Genomic DNA, 14,535 nt, shown 5'->3' on the forward strand with positions numbered 1-14,535 from the left:
TTTCATTGACATTGCTTCATCAGTTATAATTTTTTCTTGGCTGCGGTCTTCCATAGTGTCTAGAAATTTTTTTCAGGCTGACATCACGAGCTGCTAGGTCAAATGGTGTGGGATAATGTCATGATTTCCTAACACACGCTATCCTGGATCCTGATTGTATGTATTTTTTGTTCTCAGATGGCGAGAACTTTTGAACAATAATAAATGTGAGGGTGTGACCCCCATGCGAAGACTCATTGAACGTTTTCCAAAAGTTGCCAAAGTAGGTTTGTTATGAGTTAGGTATCCGCTTAATTTTCGGGCATCAAACAACAACAATCACTTAAGTTTTACCTGTTAATAATAGCCAAGTTTGTGAGCTAATTTGTTTACAGAGTCTTGCTTCAGCCTAACTAAGAGAAAATTTTGAAATCTTATCTAAATCAGAGTTTGTATTTACTTATAAGAGCTCAGTCACAATATTTTGAGTTATTTTGGCCGCATACAAAATTACCTTTGAATTGAAGAAAACCTGAAAATAGTAGTTTACTAAGTTAGAAAGGCACCAAAGATACAGCAATAAGCCATAACGGAACAAGGATGGTGAAGGATGGAGACGATTGACACGGATTACAAACGACGAACTTGAAAAATTTGGGCCAAAAGTTTCAAGATTAATTTTTTTTTATGCATATGAAGTTTCTTCAAGTATTGCTATCGTACCCTTTCAGCGAACAAAAGATTAACTACAGCACTGGAAAACAGCCTTGATATTTATGCTCTCCCTGTTTTTGTCTTAATTTGTAGATTTTTTTGGCCGTTTCTAAGAGGTTTGTTGTTTTATATTGTTTCTTTCAGCTTGTCTTGGACAAATGCATTGAGCCATCATCCCACCTCGACACAGATCCTAATTATTCAGTGAGTACCAGTCAACGTAATTAAATGTAGACTTGGGACCTGAGACCTACTTGTGTCTCTGATGTAACTGACAATCCTGGTCAAAAGTCTTGGGACACTACTTTCTTTTCTAGTGGTCGTACAGCTCATCTAAGAGAGAAAAGCATGCATATATCCTTCCCCCCGCTCCTTACAATGTTGTCCATATTTCAATTCTATCCCCAGGTCAACATTGTCTGGAGGGGAGAAGGGGAGGTAGTAATAACTAAACAAAACTCTTGAAAGTCACCTCCTAGCAAGAGTAGAAAGACACTTATGTTTTAGCCCACCACATAAGCTTAGTGTCCCAAAGACTTCTGGCCAGGATTGCAGTTCGGGGTATTGGCCAGGGCTGGCAACCTTAATAAATTTCGTGCACGAATTAAGAGAAGAGAAGAGGCGTGTTTTTATGGGGTCATTAGGCTATTTGGGTTGTTGCGAATTTGACCCTTTCTGGAAGCCTGAACTTAGCGTCTGCATGAACTGTCTTTTATCACCCGCAACCAGCCATTTGATAGCTGACAAGTACCTCATAATAGAACTCAGAAACATGCAAGTCATGGCAAGCACGCGCCTAAAAATTATAGGTTAACGTTGCTTTTTCTCCTCTCTATTGGTTAAAAAGCAGCATATTCGTTTCTTATTGTTAGAGAACGTATCAAGTCATTTTATAATCAAGAAGGTTGTAGTTGAAGAACCGTAAAAATTATCAGTTTCAAAGTCAAAAGAAACCCGTCTAAAAAGTTCTTAGACGAATATTAGAACGCTAGCTGTGATAATTATAACCTTTCTTAGAAAGGATATTTCACCTCTTCACCTCTTCAGCTCTTTCAGGTCATCAGTTCTTGTCTTGTTTTACTAGATCACGTACGATTTCAGTTTCCTTTATGCTAAACCCGGAGAGGATATAGATGACAATCAACAAAGATACTGTGGGTTAAAGGTAGGTTTGTATGATAAACATTGAATGTTGTTGCTCTTCTTTTCCGCAGTCAAGGCTCGCTCATTCACTGGCTAGTTCAGATAGTCACATGACATCCTTCAATGAAAATGTTTCCGGGCAAATGTCTTTGAGTGGGTTTAAACGCTCAGCATTGCGAAAACTGTGACGTCAGAGGGTACTCGACAACGTTGTAGCGTGAACAGAGCGTGACCGAAGCCTGCCGATTTTTAAATTTTTTTCTTTCTTCTCTCTCAAGCAAATTCATGCTCGTTTCGTGAACTCTTCCAACGAAGAAATTTCTAACCCCATTGAAAGTAAAACTCCTCAAATTCGAATGACGATTCGGGGGATACAAACTTAACCTTTTCCTTCGAGAACAATCATTAAATTAATGACAATTGAAATTTGTTTCCATCCAGTATGTTGAGAATAAATAAATTTAACTAGTTTTAAATGTTTAGGCAGCAAGAGTTGCTTTAAAATAAAACTGTAGAATGTTGTGAGCTGTGTAACCGCTCCTCCAGTAGTTTTCCAGTAATTCAGTTGGATGAAACACGTTCTCAGTCGCTTGAATTAAAATAGAGTTGCATTCTCGAGTCTTGGCTGGTTTATTGGCTCTAGAATATTACAAAAACCTACCTCGTCTATAAGTTTAATTTACTTCATGTCCTTGTTTTTTCATAGCGTATGCTGGATTGCGGCCGTGAAGAACTCCTGTTTCATCCTCTGACCCGAGAGCTGGTGCGAATGAAGTGGTCTGTACAGACATGTGTTTATTCGTTTTTTTTTTTCTCTTTTACACTAGCTTCACCAAGTTTACTCTTTTCTATCCCTCGATCCCGTGCTGCTATGCTGCCATGTTCCTTCGTTTTCAGGCTCCCACTCTACCACTCCCAATTGCTCGCTCACATACGCAGGCTGCCAACTGGCTGAATCCGTCATCGCAGATCCACTAGTTATACATAAATTAATCGTTTAGTTCTTTTTATAACCACTTCAGGTGATTTGAGTGGCTTCACAACTGCTGACTTTTGTTCACAGAAACATTCATTCAATTGTTTTCAGTTGTCTTCAGCCGCAGAATGCGCCACAAGCTCTGTCCGATTGCCCGGACATGTAGAAATTTTATTCGGACAAATAAATCTTTGACATACCTATTTTGAGAGACAAGCACACATTGGTTGCCTGAAGACATTACTAAAGTTAAAAGAAAACCGACAGATAACGTTATTGCCAACATTAAAATGTAATCCTTGACAAAATATTTCACCATTTCGCAACATGCTTTGTTTTTTGTTTTGTTTTATTTTGCATATTTTGTTTGTTTTAAAATAATAAACTCATGTTTTGTTTGCGTGCATGCATGGAACTTCCGTAAAATTGTGGACAAGCTCTTTTGGGTTTCGGACAACCAAGTATTTTCAGATGGTTGTCCGAAAGCTAAGTGAATCATTATTTCTTTTTTCTCTCTTGTTCTGCAACAGGCGGCGTGTTGGTCTGACCGTGTTTTTCATGGGCGCTATTTTGTACGCACTCTTCCTGGCTGTATTCTCCCACTATCTATATTGTGGTCATTATTTCATGGCAAACAACAGCAATTTTTTTAACGAGATAACACATAACTATGACGTGTATGAGGTGAGTGTAAAGGAAAAAACAACGGCAACAATTGCCAGGTTCTTCCAATTTTTAGTAATCCCAGGATCTGCTGGCGCTATCCCGCACCAAGGAAGGGGGAGGGGAGGAATGGAACTAAGCCAATTTCTGCCTTTAAATATGAAGGCTAAGCATTTTTCTCGAAATAGTATTGCAGTCTTTAACTTAATTAACACTATTCTCTCAAAGTGCCTAACGTTAGCGCCATTCTAAGGCAGCGGACGAGCGTGTTTTTTCCAAGCCGCAACACGCGCTTTCATGTGACTCCCAATTGTTCCACTACATCAACTAAGAGGAAAAAATGCCCCGCTCCAGACTGGATCCTTGCTATTTAGCCAAATTTTTGAGTAAGAGATCAAATGGCTCTGAGATGTTTGGAAATTCTCTCCGGGAATGCAAACGTATTCCTTAATTTCAGATTAAAAAACAACGGCAAAATTCATTTGTTTTCTCAATCCAGTTCTCCCAGAACTCAACGGTATGGCCGGCTAATCGTCAAAATTTTCCTTTAGATTTGCAGTGAAAGCTCTTTGTATCCACAAGAAGTTATTCTGATTCTATTTTGCTGTGTTAATCTACTGTTGGAGGCTTATCAGTTATACACTGAGGTTGGCATGAACAAACATTTTTATTTCCGTAAACCTACTAAATTGTACATGTATGGTATTTCTAGGGTAAAGGTGCTACTACCCTACCCTTATCCTACACTTCCAGGGTGGGGCAGGTACCGCTCGATGAGTTACGCGGTCTGAAATTGGTGAGGATTTCTCTGTTCAATTCCCAAATTCGAGGTTGTGGTTTTTTTCCAGATCTTTGTTTGTTTTACATTCAGAGAAGGAAATTACACAAAAACGGAGCCTATACATGCTCCCCACCCCCCCCCCCCCCTTCGTCCCGTCTTATAAACGGTTACCCTTTGGTTTTTTTGTATCTTTGTTTGTTTGTTTGTTTGTTTGTTTATTTGTTTGTCTGTCTGTTTGTTTGTCTACTATTATTTTAAAGTTATCTTCTTGTTATATTTTCAGCGCTGGATGTATTTTGACCTGACTAATTTCCTGGAAGTGTCGACCTACGTGACAACACTGATCACCGTTCTGCCAGCAAACGCCAGCATTGACAATCAACGACAGTGGGCGTTCGGAATCATAGCACTGTTGCTAGCCTTCGTTGCTATGCTTCTGCAATTGCAACTGTAATTAAGAAATAGAAAACATGTTCTCCGTGTTTCTATCGATTTATAGAAACACGAGTGGAAGTTTGGGCGAACGAGAAATGCTGTGGGAACACGAGCCGCAGGCGAGTGTTTTCACAGCTTTTTCGAGTTCTCCCAAGCTTTCACGAGTGTTTCTAAAACTCGATAGAAACACGGAGAACACGTTTTCTATTTCTTTTAGAAAACACCGCGCCGAAAAAAGGGAAAACAACTTGTTAACTTTGATTATCAAAGTGTAAATTCTCTTTGTTCGCGCCATCATTACGTCAACAGCTTGTGCTAGTTCTGTGTTTCTATCGAGTTTTAGTAGAATTCTACTAGTATACTAATGCAAATGCTGCAATCTGATTAGCTGAGCTACTCGTATACTATCAGCCATTAGAACGCAGTAGCTATCGGTCGTCCACGAAATGCGACGTTTTTATCGTTCTTCGGAAGTTTTGGAAGAAAGTTTAGATGTAAATGGATAATTAAATTCCTGAGAAGACTAAAAGAAGGACATTAACGAATTCTTGACTTTAAAAACTTAAAATTATTGAAAAAACGGTGCGCGCGCTTGAACAACTGCAAATTTACCAAGGACAATTCATTACGTGCGAATTTGTTAAAGATTAAAGTTCAATAATGCGTCGAAAAATATTTGGAAACCATTATTTGCGTTAATTTCAGTTAGAATTCTACCAGAACAATTGGACTGATTATTCGCTCTCGATTTCTATAAGGCAATAGTTGATTCGGCCTTCGGCCTCATTAACTATCACCTCATAGAAATCTCGAGCTCATAATCTAATTGTTAAATAGAAACACGATTTTTAACCAATCAGCACGCGTATTTTCTTAGGACTGTTTTCTAAGTGATATTGTTATATGGCTAGTTCCGTGAGCGGGTAAGATGAATCAAATCCTGCACTGTGATTGGCTACCCTAGCGAGCAAGATGGAGCTATCTTGCCCGCTCGGGACTACCCGCTGTGTCCCGCAAGAAACATTTCCCCAAAAGCCATACAATAAATCCTTTATTGACCGAGCTTGTTCGGTTAAGATGGCTGGATATTGGCCTCTTTCTTTTCTTTGCGAGTTTATGGATGTCGACTTCCTCTCGGTCCATAAACAGACGCAAAAAAAGGAGCTTGGCCAATATCCAGCCATCTGGACTTCACATTTGGTCAGTAACCCATATATCTGCAGTTAGGTTGATAATTGGAAAGCAAATAAATCGTCTCAGATCGGCTAGTGTTGTAAGGAAATAGAGCTGTTAAGTAAGAAGGTAGCATACCTAGAAAGAGAATGTTTTTAGCTTATCATACCAAAACTGGAGAGAGAAGATCGGGAGCTATAGACAAAGCATTCAAAAATGACGATTCATACAACTACAAATTTGTGCTGCGTAATCTGTACAACAAAAGCGCGTTCATACTTACCAGTGAAGATCTTTCCAAGACGCAAAGCCGCAAATTTGCGGACCCGCTTTCTTTCGTATTTGCCAGATTTCTTCAATAGAGAGCGAAGAATTGTATTTCCACGCATTCATTTTAAAAAATCTTCACTGTACTTGGTTTCTATCTTTCAGGCTCTTCTGTTCAGGGATCTATGTGACGATGCTGTTTGAAGTCCTAAAATCCGTTTTCAAGGTGATCATATTTGAACTCAAGACACATTTTTCAATCGTAAAGTGTCGAGAATCTCCCTAGATACAATCAAATAGCGTCTGATTCGTATTAAACCTAGTTTTTGTCGTTGTTGCCCTTCATTAACATGGAAAAAATGTTTCAGCTGAGCTACAACACAGTGGATGAATACCTTTTCATCTATTTGATAGTTCAGAGCTTCAGCCATAAAACCAGAACAGTATCCACTTGTTCCCATAGCGTGACCGGACCGAATGGTATATGAACAATTTTCCAGGCCCTTACGTGTATCTCTCGGCGGGTCGCAAGAGGATGAGAACGCATAGAGACTAGTACAGCTATATAGTATTATTAAAAATTGGATCATTAGATAATACGATGCAAGAGTTTTCATTGGCTTAGCCATCATGGCATATGAAGCGTTATACCATGCTCTCTACAAATATCGAAACGGTAAACGTAATTTTTGGGAGCGTTTTTATTTTTATTTTACTTTAGTTTTCTATATTTTGGGGGCGTCTTTTACAAATTAAACAATTATTCCACTCACGATTGTTCAGGTTATGAGATTATGTGATTACAGCCAACTCGGCGCTACACGCCTCGTTGGCTCTCTATCATCACATATCCAACGCGCTCTCGTGGAATAATTGTTAAATATACTGCAGCTGTTATTTGCTTTTTCTTCAGGTTATCGTCGTGTTTTCCATGCTTGTCGTTGCTTACGGGTTGATCTTCTTTCTGCTCTTGGGAGATGAGGTGAGAAACTATTGCTTAATATTTTCAGAGAAAAGTTTCTAAAAGACAACATACAATGATCTTTTAAAAATTGTTTGTGTTCAATTGTCTTATAAAAATTTGGTCAACTCGGGAAATTTTTTTGGAAGAGTGATTCACATCTCCCCCCCCCCCCCCTCCCCCGGAAAATATTGCCTGTACGCCTACCCCTATTCCCTCTCAATCTAGGCATTTTATCAGACATGTTGCACCCCGTCCATGCCATATAGGCAAAGTCGATGAGCACACCTGCAAATAAATTGCAACAGTAACGCTAACTGCCATCAGAGAAGAATTTTTAATCATCTTTTTTGATTTTCAGCTGTCGTACACGTCTCCATACATGTCTATACTCAAGGTATTCGACATGATGGCTGGCGGAGTGGAATTCAATCATTACTTTGTCGAGAAAAAGCTCGCAATGCCGGAGCTTGCTCGTTTCATCTGTTTCACATTCATTCTTATAATGTCCATCTCCCTTATGAATCTGCTGGTGAGTAAATATTCCGTAAAGTGCTGCTTCTACAGCACTGTTGATCGAAATTCGTTTTTCTTTCATTGATTATTAATTAATCTTTAGAATATCGTAATAAATCGAATTCGTTTCATTTTAAACCAGTAGGGGACTGTAACCGGAGGGGCTTATAAGTGGGGAGGGCTTATGGACAGTGACAGACTGTTCACTTTTTAAATACGCAATTTTGTTACTGTTATTGTTATATTTCATTTCTTTCTTTCTTTGTTTTTTTCTTGGTTTGTTTTCCTTCTGTCTGCTCGTTTGCCTGTTTGTTCTTTTCTTTTGATTATTATGAATTGTTTCCTTTTTCATGCTCGTTCATTTTAATTTAAATAAGGACGATTTAATTCACAAAACATCTGGGCCGGGTTGTTCAAAAGCCGGTTAACGCTAACCCAGGATTAAAAGTTAACCGAACTATTCAGAGAATTTCTCTCCTTCTTTTTTCATTGCTCATGTTTTGAGTACTTTGTGATTATTCAAACTCAAAACAGAAGACCAAAAAACCTCACCGCAAAGTTACAAAACTCACATCAAAATTCTGGCTCGCTAATCCTGAGTTAGCTTAATCGCGCGCTGGGCTTTGAAAACAACCCGGCCCTGGATTTATTGTGTAAGAACGGTTGGTCAGTTCTCCAATACGGCTTGACTTTGACTCGGGCTCACACTTACCAATGTTTTAGCGAGTTCTTTACAAACCAATTCTTAACAGAGCGCTTGCATACGTATTTCTCGTATTCTTTTCATTCCTTTTTGCCTTTATAGATTGGCTTGGCTGTTGGAGACATTGAGGCAGTGAAAAAGAACGCTGAGTTAAAACGCCTTAAAACACAGGTAAAAAAAAACAGCAGCAGTCCTGCTTAGTTTGCAGTTCTGTGATTAAATTAGCCCTCAATCGAGGTACGATAATTCAGCTACCACGACAAATTACCATATATGGGCCGAACAAGCTAGTTCCATAACATACATGTAACAGGCGCGGGTGTGTCCTGGGAGGATATCGACCGATACCTGAGTTCGGTGAGAACTAGATATTTTCCCTGTAAACAGCCCGGAGCAAGCTTGGTTAATTAGTAATAATTTAACATCATAAGACTGATTAAGTTCAGGAAAAATTCCACGAACATGACTAGGAAGATACCGTAAACTCCAACAGCGCAATTCTGATTGTGTGCTCAAGTCTGTCGTGAAGGAGAAATAGTTGGAAGAAATATTGAGGCATACGCATAAGTTTAATTTTATTGAACATCAAGCCAAAGAAACTACAGGAAAGCCTAATACAGTACTCGGTCCAATGCTTAGAAAATTTGGACCGGCGAAAAGGCAATCCACATGATTGGTTGATTTTAGTTCTTGATCGCTCAGCTGTGTAATAACGAATTTCGCAACTGACTTTCCTCTCAACAGATAGAATCACTTTCTCAGTTTGAAGACAGGACACCATTTCGCATAAGAGAGCGTTTTTATGCCCCTAAAGTGGTTCTTTATCCAAACTCAGGTTCCATGTCATTCATAAGGAGAATAACGGTAAGATCTGCTAACATCACACTCTCACACGAATACGTTTTCGAAAACAAAATTAAAAGCACAATTTTAATTATTATCGTGAAATCCCACTTTAAAGCCCTGCGCTTATGTAACTTCGTAACGGGTTTTGGGTGGGGTCATAAACGGGAGGGGCTTATATCCAGGGGGACTTGCAATCGGAGTGAAAAAAAATGTTTCGGAAAGACGACGAGATAAAACCTATCTGAGAAACGAATTAAAAAAGCCTACAGATAACATTATTGTTCACGTCCCCAATGCGTTAGCGCAAGTTCTTTGTCCGTTCTTAAAAGGCGGGATAATGACAAGCATGACGGGTGAAATTACCGGGGAAGCAAGGAAGGCACCGGAAGGCACTTAGGTTATTGGAGGTGGAATTGAATTACCATGTGTGTATTACATTTACGGGAGCAAGAAACATAAAGCGCAAGTGAGGAAAGGAATACGGAAGGTTCAGGGTTCATTGTTGGCAGGCTACAAAACATCTGCGTGCATGGAAAACTGCCGGATTGTAGCTAGCTGTTTGCTCTGTTTTCGTACTCCAAAACATTGTCGTTGAACAGTTGTGTTGTAAATGAACAGTGGAACAAAACTCATAGCGTTGTTACATGTGCATGGAGATTTATTTCTTTCTTTGGTATCGTTATAATTATTGTTCTAAAATCCACAGCACTTGTTTATGCCTACAACTTTCGGATAAAACTCTTGATGTTTGTGAAGGAACGCACTATATACATTAGATGGGCTTATGTCGGGGGGGGGGGGCTTAATTATATCCGGAATAATATATTTGTTAGCAAATAGATAGGCTTATATCCAGGGGACGTATAAGCGGGGGGGGGGGGGGCTTAGGAGTGGAATTTTACGGTATATAGCTAGCTCCATTAGCGGGAAAGATGAACCGAATCCTGCGCTGTGATTGGCTACCCGAGCGGGCAAGATGGCGCTATCTTACCCGCTCGAGATTACCTGCTGTGTCCTGCATACAAATAGTGTTCTTTTTCCATATAATACATCCTTTATTGCCCAAGCGTCAGGTTAAGATGTCTGGATATTGGCCTCGATCTTCTCCTTTGTGTTTATGGACCTCGATTCCGTCTCGATCCATAAACACGCAGAAAAAGAACTTGGCCAATATCCAGCCATCTTGGCCTCACGCTTGGTCAATAACCCATATGTATTTTCCATCCACACGATCACTGTTAAATGATAACTGACTAAAACTGTGTTGCTGAATGTGTAGCAACAAGAGGGTAACAAGTTATGATTTTTTGTTTTTTGTTTTTTTGTTCCTCGCCAGTGGTACCTGGGGCTGGTAGATAATGCTCCATGTCGGTTAATTAAAAATATTAACTCCGCTGAAGACAAGATGACGCAGCTTCATGAACAACTTAAGACCCATCAAGATAGGTGAGTCAGCTAACAAATGGAAGCCAGTGTTTCATTTAAATGAGTTCAGTCAAGGTGTTTTGGGTTATTTTGGCCAAGTAGAAAATTAACTTAAAATTGAAGGAAACCTCAAAATAGTTATTTACCAAGATAGAAAAACACCATAAAGAAGCAAGTATGCTAAAGGATGGAGAAGATTAACACGGATTAAATCAACGAACTGGAAAAATTTTAATTCATCAAGTTCAAAACAAAATGAATCATCATTGCGACTGTGTTTGGATACATGATCTTAATTAGCATAGATTTCTACGATTTTATTTCGCCGTTTTCTCTTTAGTTTTAATTCCGATTGAAAAGTTATATCAAACGCTCAAGACATTGTTTGACCTTATTTCCAAACACCTCGAATTTCGTCAAAAATACTCCGCTACGCGACGTATTTTCAACCCTCTTCTCGGTGTTTGGAAATGTGGTCAAACACCATCTTTCATGTTTGATCTATTACAACCTCTTATTTAATCCGTGACTTCACTAAGAAAACCGACGCATAACGGTGTAAAGGAGCTTTGGTGAGATTTCTCTCAAAGTCTGAGCGGAAGGTCCTGTGTATTATTTATTATTTAAGAATTTCTATCTTACCCTTTCACAGCATCATGGCGTTAAGAACAGAAATGCGGTCTCAAAGAACAATACTCGAGAACATCTCAAGACAGTTTGGAGCGCACTCTCCAGTCAGTACCAGAACTGACCTCCTGGATGACTTCTAAGACATACTCAGCATTTAACAGCAATTGATTCAGCCAGGCTCGATGTCAATTTACAGGATTACATCGAAAGACATCTTAACAATTTCCCGTGTCCGTATTACTCGACCTTAAAACAATGATTATAAACCAAAAGTCAATTTAAGTTCGGCTCTTGCCAAAAATGCGCTGCCACATGAACCGCGTGTACATATATGCTCGAATTATTGCTTCAAGTTATTCCAGGTAATGTGTACAGTTATAAACCAGTAGGGTCGCTATAGAACTTACAGTAGCTAATACAGTAGACGCTACAGTAGACGATAAAGTAAATGACGTGTAATAGGAAATGTGGTCAGAAGTAATGTAAATGGCTGATTATGAGCATTGATTAATTTATTAATGTTTACTCTTAAAAACTAAGATCTATGTTATATTTCCTTAAGAGAATCTTGAAGTACGTTGTATTCATGCCCATCACAAGACAAACCTTACACAAGGCAGAAATAAAATCAAAGTTAGCACTGTACAGACAGATATGAATTTGTAGAGCTGAGTATTTAAAAGTAGTTTATATATCTTAGTTTTCATTCACGTGAAATACTTCTGTGCTTTAAGCAACCCATTTATCAACTCTCTTGCATGTAGCTTGTAGCCGCCCTCCCAAGGTATCAACACCCTTGGTTCATTTATTCTACGAACGCGCGCTGGATATTGGCCCTGTTGTGCCAAAGTGGCGTCACTGATTTCCGGTTGGGCTCCAAAAGGGGTAACTTGTTCCAGTCCCCGACCGTGCTGTAGAGTCAGAGTCATTTGCACCACGCTGAATCAGATTTAAAGTGTAAGGCCTGACCCGGTGAACGTGAAATATCACGGGAAGATGAGTGAGTAAAAAAAACCAAACAAAAATAAAAAAAATAAGGACCCAAAGTTGACACACTGATTGAGATTCTTGCCACGTGGCAACGCAAAAATTAAATAAATTGGCTGATAAGGTTGTCGTAATGATTTCTTTAATAAAAACATCCATAATCTAAGCATGCTCTTTAGTCATTATTGATTGCAGAATTCTACGATGGCTTCATTGCATTGCAGGCACCAAAATTCTCCATTTCTCCTTCATATTTCTAAGCTTTTCCCAATTTTTGTGAAAACTCATAATTCATATTTCATAGAACACTAAAAATACTCGAATTGTCCTCTATATCACTATTTTCGATCCTAGAGGTACATCTATAGAATATTATTTACAAAAATTATCCGTGTTTAGCAACTGTACAATAAATTATATTTAGCGTAACTATATAATTATGAAAGATAAATACATGTCATGTGATTTATTTTGGATCATCAACGAAACTATTAAGTTGTTGTTGGTTTGGACTCAACTCCAAGAAAGTTCTGCCATCTTTCGTTTTATGAACAGCACTACCTTGAGTTTGGATTTCCATCACTTCATAGTGTCTCTTTTCCGCAAGTTCCTGTTAGTGCGAGGGCAGACCCCTCGAGGCATACCCTCTCTTCTATCATATTTCTGAACGACTCAAAGGTAACCTCTCAATGTAGGCATTCGTTTGGCTCGTAACGTAATCTTTCCTTGACAAGTATCGTAGTGTAGCAAGTCACAAGAATGCTACAATCATTTGAAACAGATGATAGCTTTCCCTTCAGAATAACAATTGAATAAACACGGTTGACTTTTCCCTCTCCTTCTCTCTCTTGCCCTGGAAATGACGAACGACATTTCACACTGATGACGTGTCACGGTGAAGCTGATTGGCTAATTATAGCCCACGATTTTTCACAACCGACTCGAATCAGTAAGCTTCGTTGTGCTAAATTCTGAAATATCTCGCACAGTCTCGGAGATAGAAGTAAGTTAGCAACAAGAGAAAGTATTTGTGCAGGCGAGACATCGCAAAGACACAGATGTTGTTTACCCGCTCTGATTGCCATGGAGATGTCAATCATAACGAACCAAAAGACAGTCGCTCTAATCTTTCACCAAAAGCGTGATCTACTCCACCATAAACGACAACTGTGAGGCGTTTCCTGAAGCGGACTCGGCCATGGTGAGGAAGCTGTCCGATCTTTTGACTGCTGGTAATGGTGGCAGAGCTCCCTGTCGGACTGTCACCCAGACTGGCTCACTTGATGATCGACCCGCCTTGTGCATCATACGTGGAGTCACCGGCATGTTCTTAGGAAGCTCGTACTCTTAAGTGTCCTGTCGACAAAAGTTAACGAAAACGTGTGAATTATATCGTGTCTTGTACCTAGGCCTTAGTCTGAAGAGGACACAAATTAACAAACGCTATAATGTCACACTTTTCACAAGAGGAGTTTGAATGGCTCAATCAATCAATCAGTCTTTATTCAAACACGAAATCGTATCTTATTTTCACAGTCTTCACAGAAGTAGTGTGAATTTACACTAGAGTATAATAACTAGACAACTACTAAACTAAGAAAAACAAATTTGATAAAAATGTAACTAATAAGTTCTCTTGAGTTTATAATGTGTTAAAAGTAACTTTTTTCTGCAATGAAGTTCTCTAATCGTTCTTTGGAGAAAAAAAGCAACTTTTGGAAGTGATAACTATTTTGCGCTGAAGTGAACAAAATAACCCTGAGTGACTTGGACGTACAGGCATATGGAGGGCTTGGAAAGGAGAGCAAGTGTTTCCCAATCCTCCACCATTAATTTGTTAACTTCCGGTCCACATTGCCCACGTAATCTCTTCGTGACTGCCTCGTCTCCATGCGCCGTCTGAAGTCCTTGTTGTAATGATCCCCGAGAATAGGCTGCCGACAAATTAATAAAAGCACTTCTTTTAAGCAAATGTAAGACGGTACAGAATGATTAAACGCGGAATTTAAAGAAAGAACATTTTAGAGCCTGGAACAAAGAGTATAAGACTTGATTACAACAATCAATATCAGCTAATCCAAGACGTTTGAACAGACATTGATAACGAAAGTCAAAACGGTAGCGACAGCAGTCCTCACCTCTCCCTCCCCCCCCCCCCCCCGCCCCCTCCCAGGCGAAAACTCCCATACGAAAAGGTCGGGGAATGCTCGTCGAAAAGTTTGAATTAAACTCGCCCGCGCTAGTAGACTGGACTCGAGAGACGTGCGGAAATCGAGCCTAAAAACGGAAATAAAATTATCATTTCTTCGAGTGCACCCTTAAAGATACTTTGTCTC

At 39.4% G+C, this 14,535-nt stretch overlaps 2 protein-coding genes and 1 pseudogene across 2 annotated transcripts in view; 2 read left to right on the forward strand and 1 right to left on the reverse strand.

The window, feature by feature from the left end:
- The window catches only part of LOC145488889 (transient receptor potential cation channel subfamily A member 1-like), a 77,166-nt gene that overhangs the window by 27,789 nt on the left and 34,842 nt on the right, over positions 1-14,535 (forward strand). Inside the window, exons 17-18 of the mRNA XM_081467715.1 lie at positions 178-262; positions 838-897. Of these exons, the coding sequence (XP_081323841.1) occupies positions 178-262; positions 838-897 (145 nt within the window). The remainder of the gene's footprint in view (positions 1-177; positions 263-837; positions 898-14,535) is intronic.
- Positions 4,040-12,442, forward strand: LOC145488891 (transient receptor potential cation channel subfamily A member 1-like). Its single transcript, XM_081467717.1, has 9 exons — positions 4,040-4,122; positions 4,540-4,706; positions 6,297-6,357; positions 7,045-7,113; positions 7,454-7,624; positions 8,414-8,482; positions 9,056-9,175; positions 10,494-10,603; positions 11,235-12,442. The coding sequence occupies exons 2-9, from the start codon at positions 4,546-4,548 to the stop codon at positions 11,350-11,352; spliced, it is 879 nt and encodes a 292-aa protein (XP_081323843.1). The 5' UTR covers positions 4,040-4,122; positions 4,540-4,545; the 3' UTR covers positions 11,353-12,442.
- LOC145490725 (uncharacterized) lies at positions 12,679-14,343 on the reverse strand (annotated as a pseudogene).

This window comes from Orbicella franksi, chromosome 6, assembly GCF_964199315.1.
Source record: "Orbicella franksi chromosome 6, jaOrbFran1.1, whole genome shotgun sequence".
Lineage (NCBI taxonomy): Eukaryota > Metazoa > Cnidaria > Anthozoa > Scleractinia > Merulinidae > Orbicella > Orbicella franksi.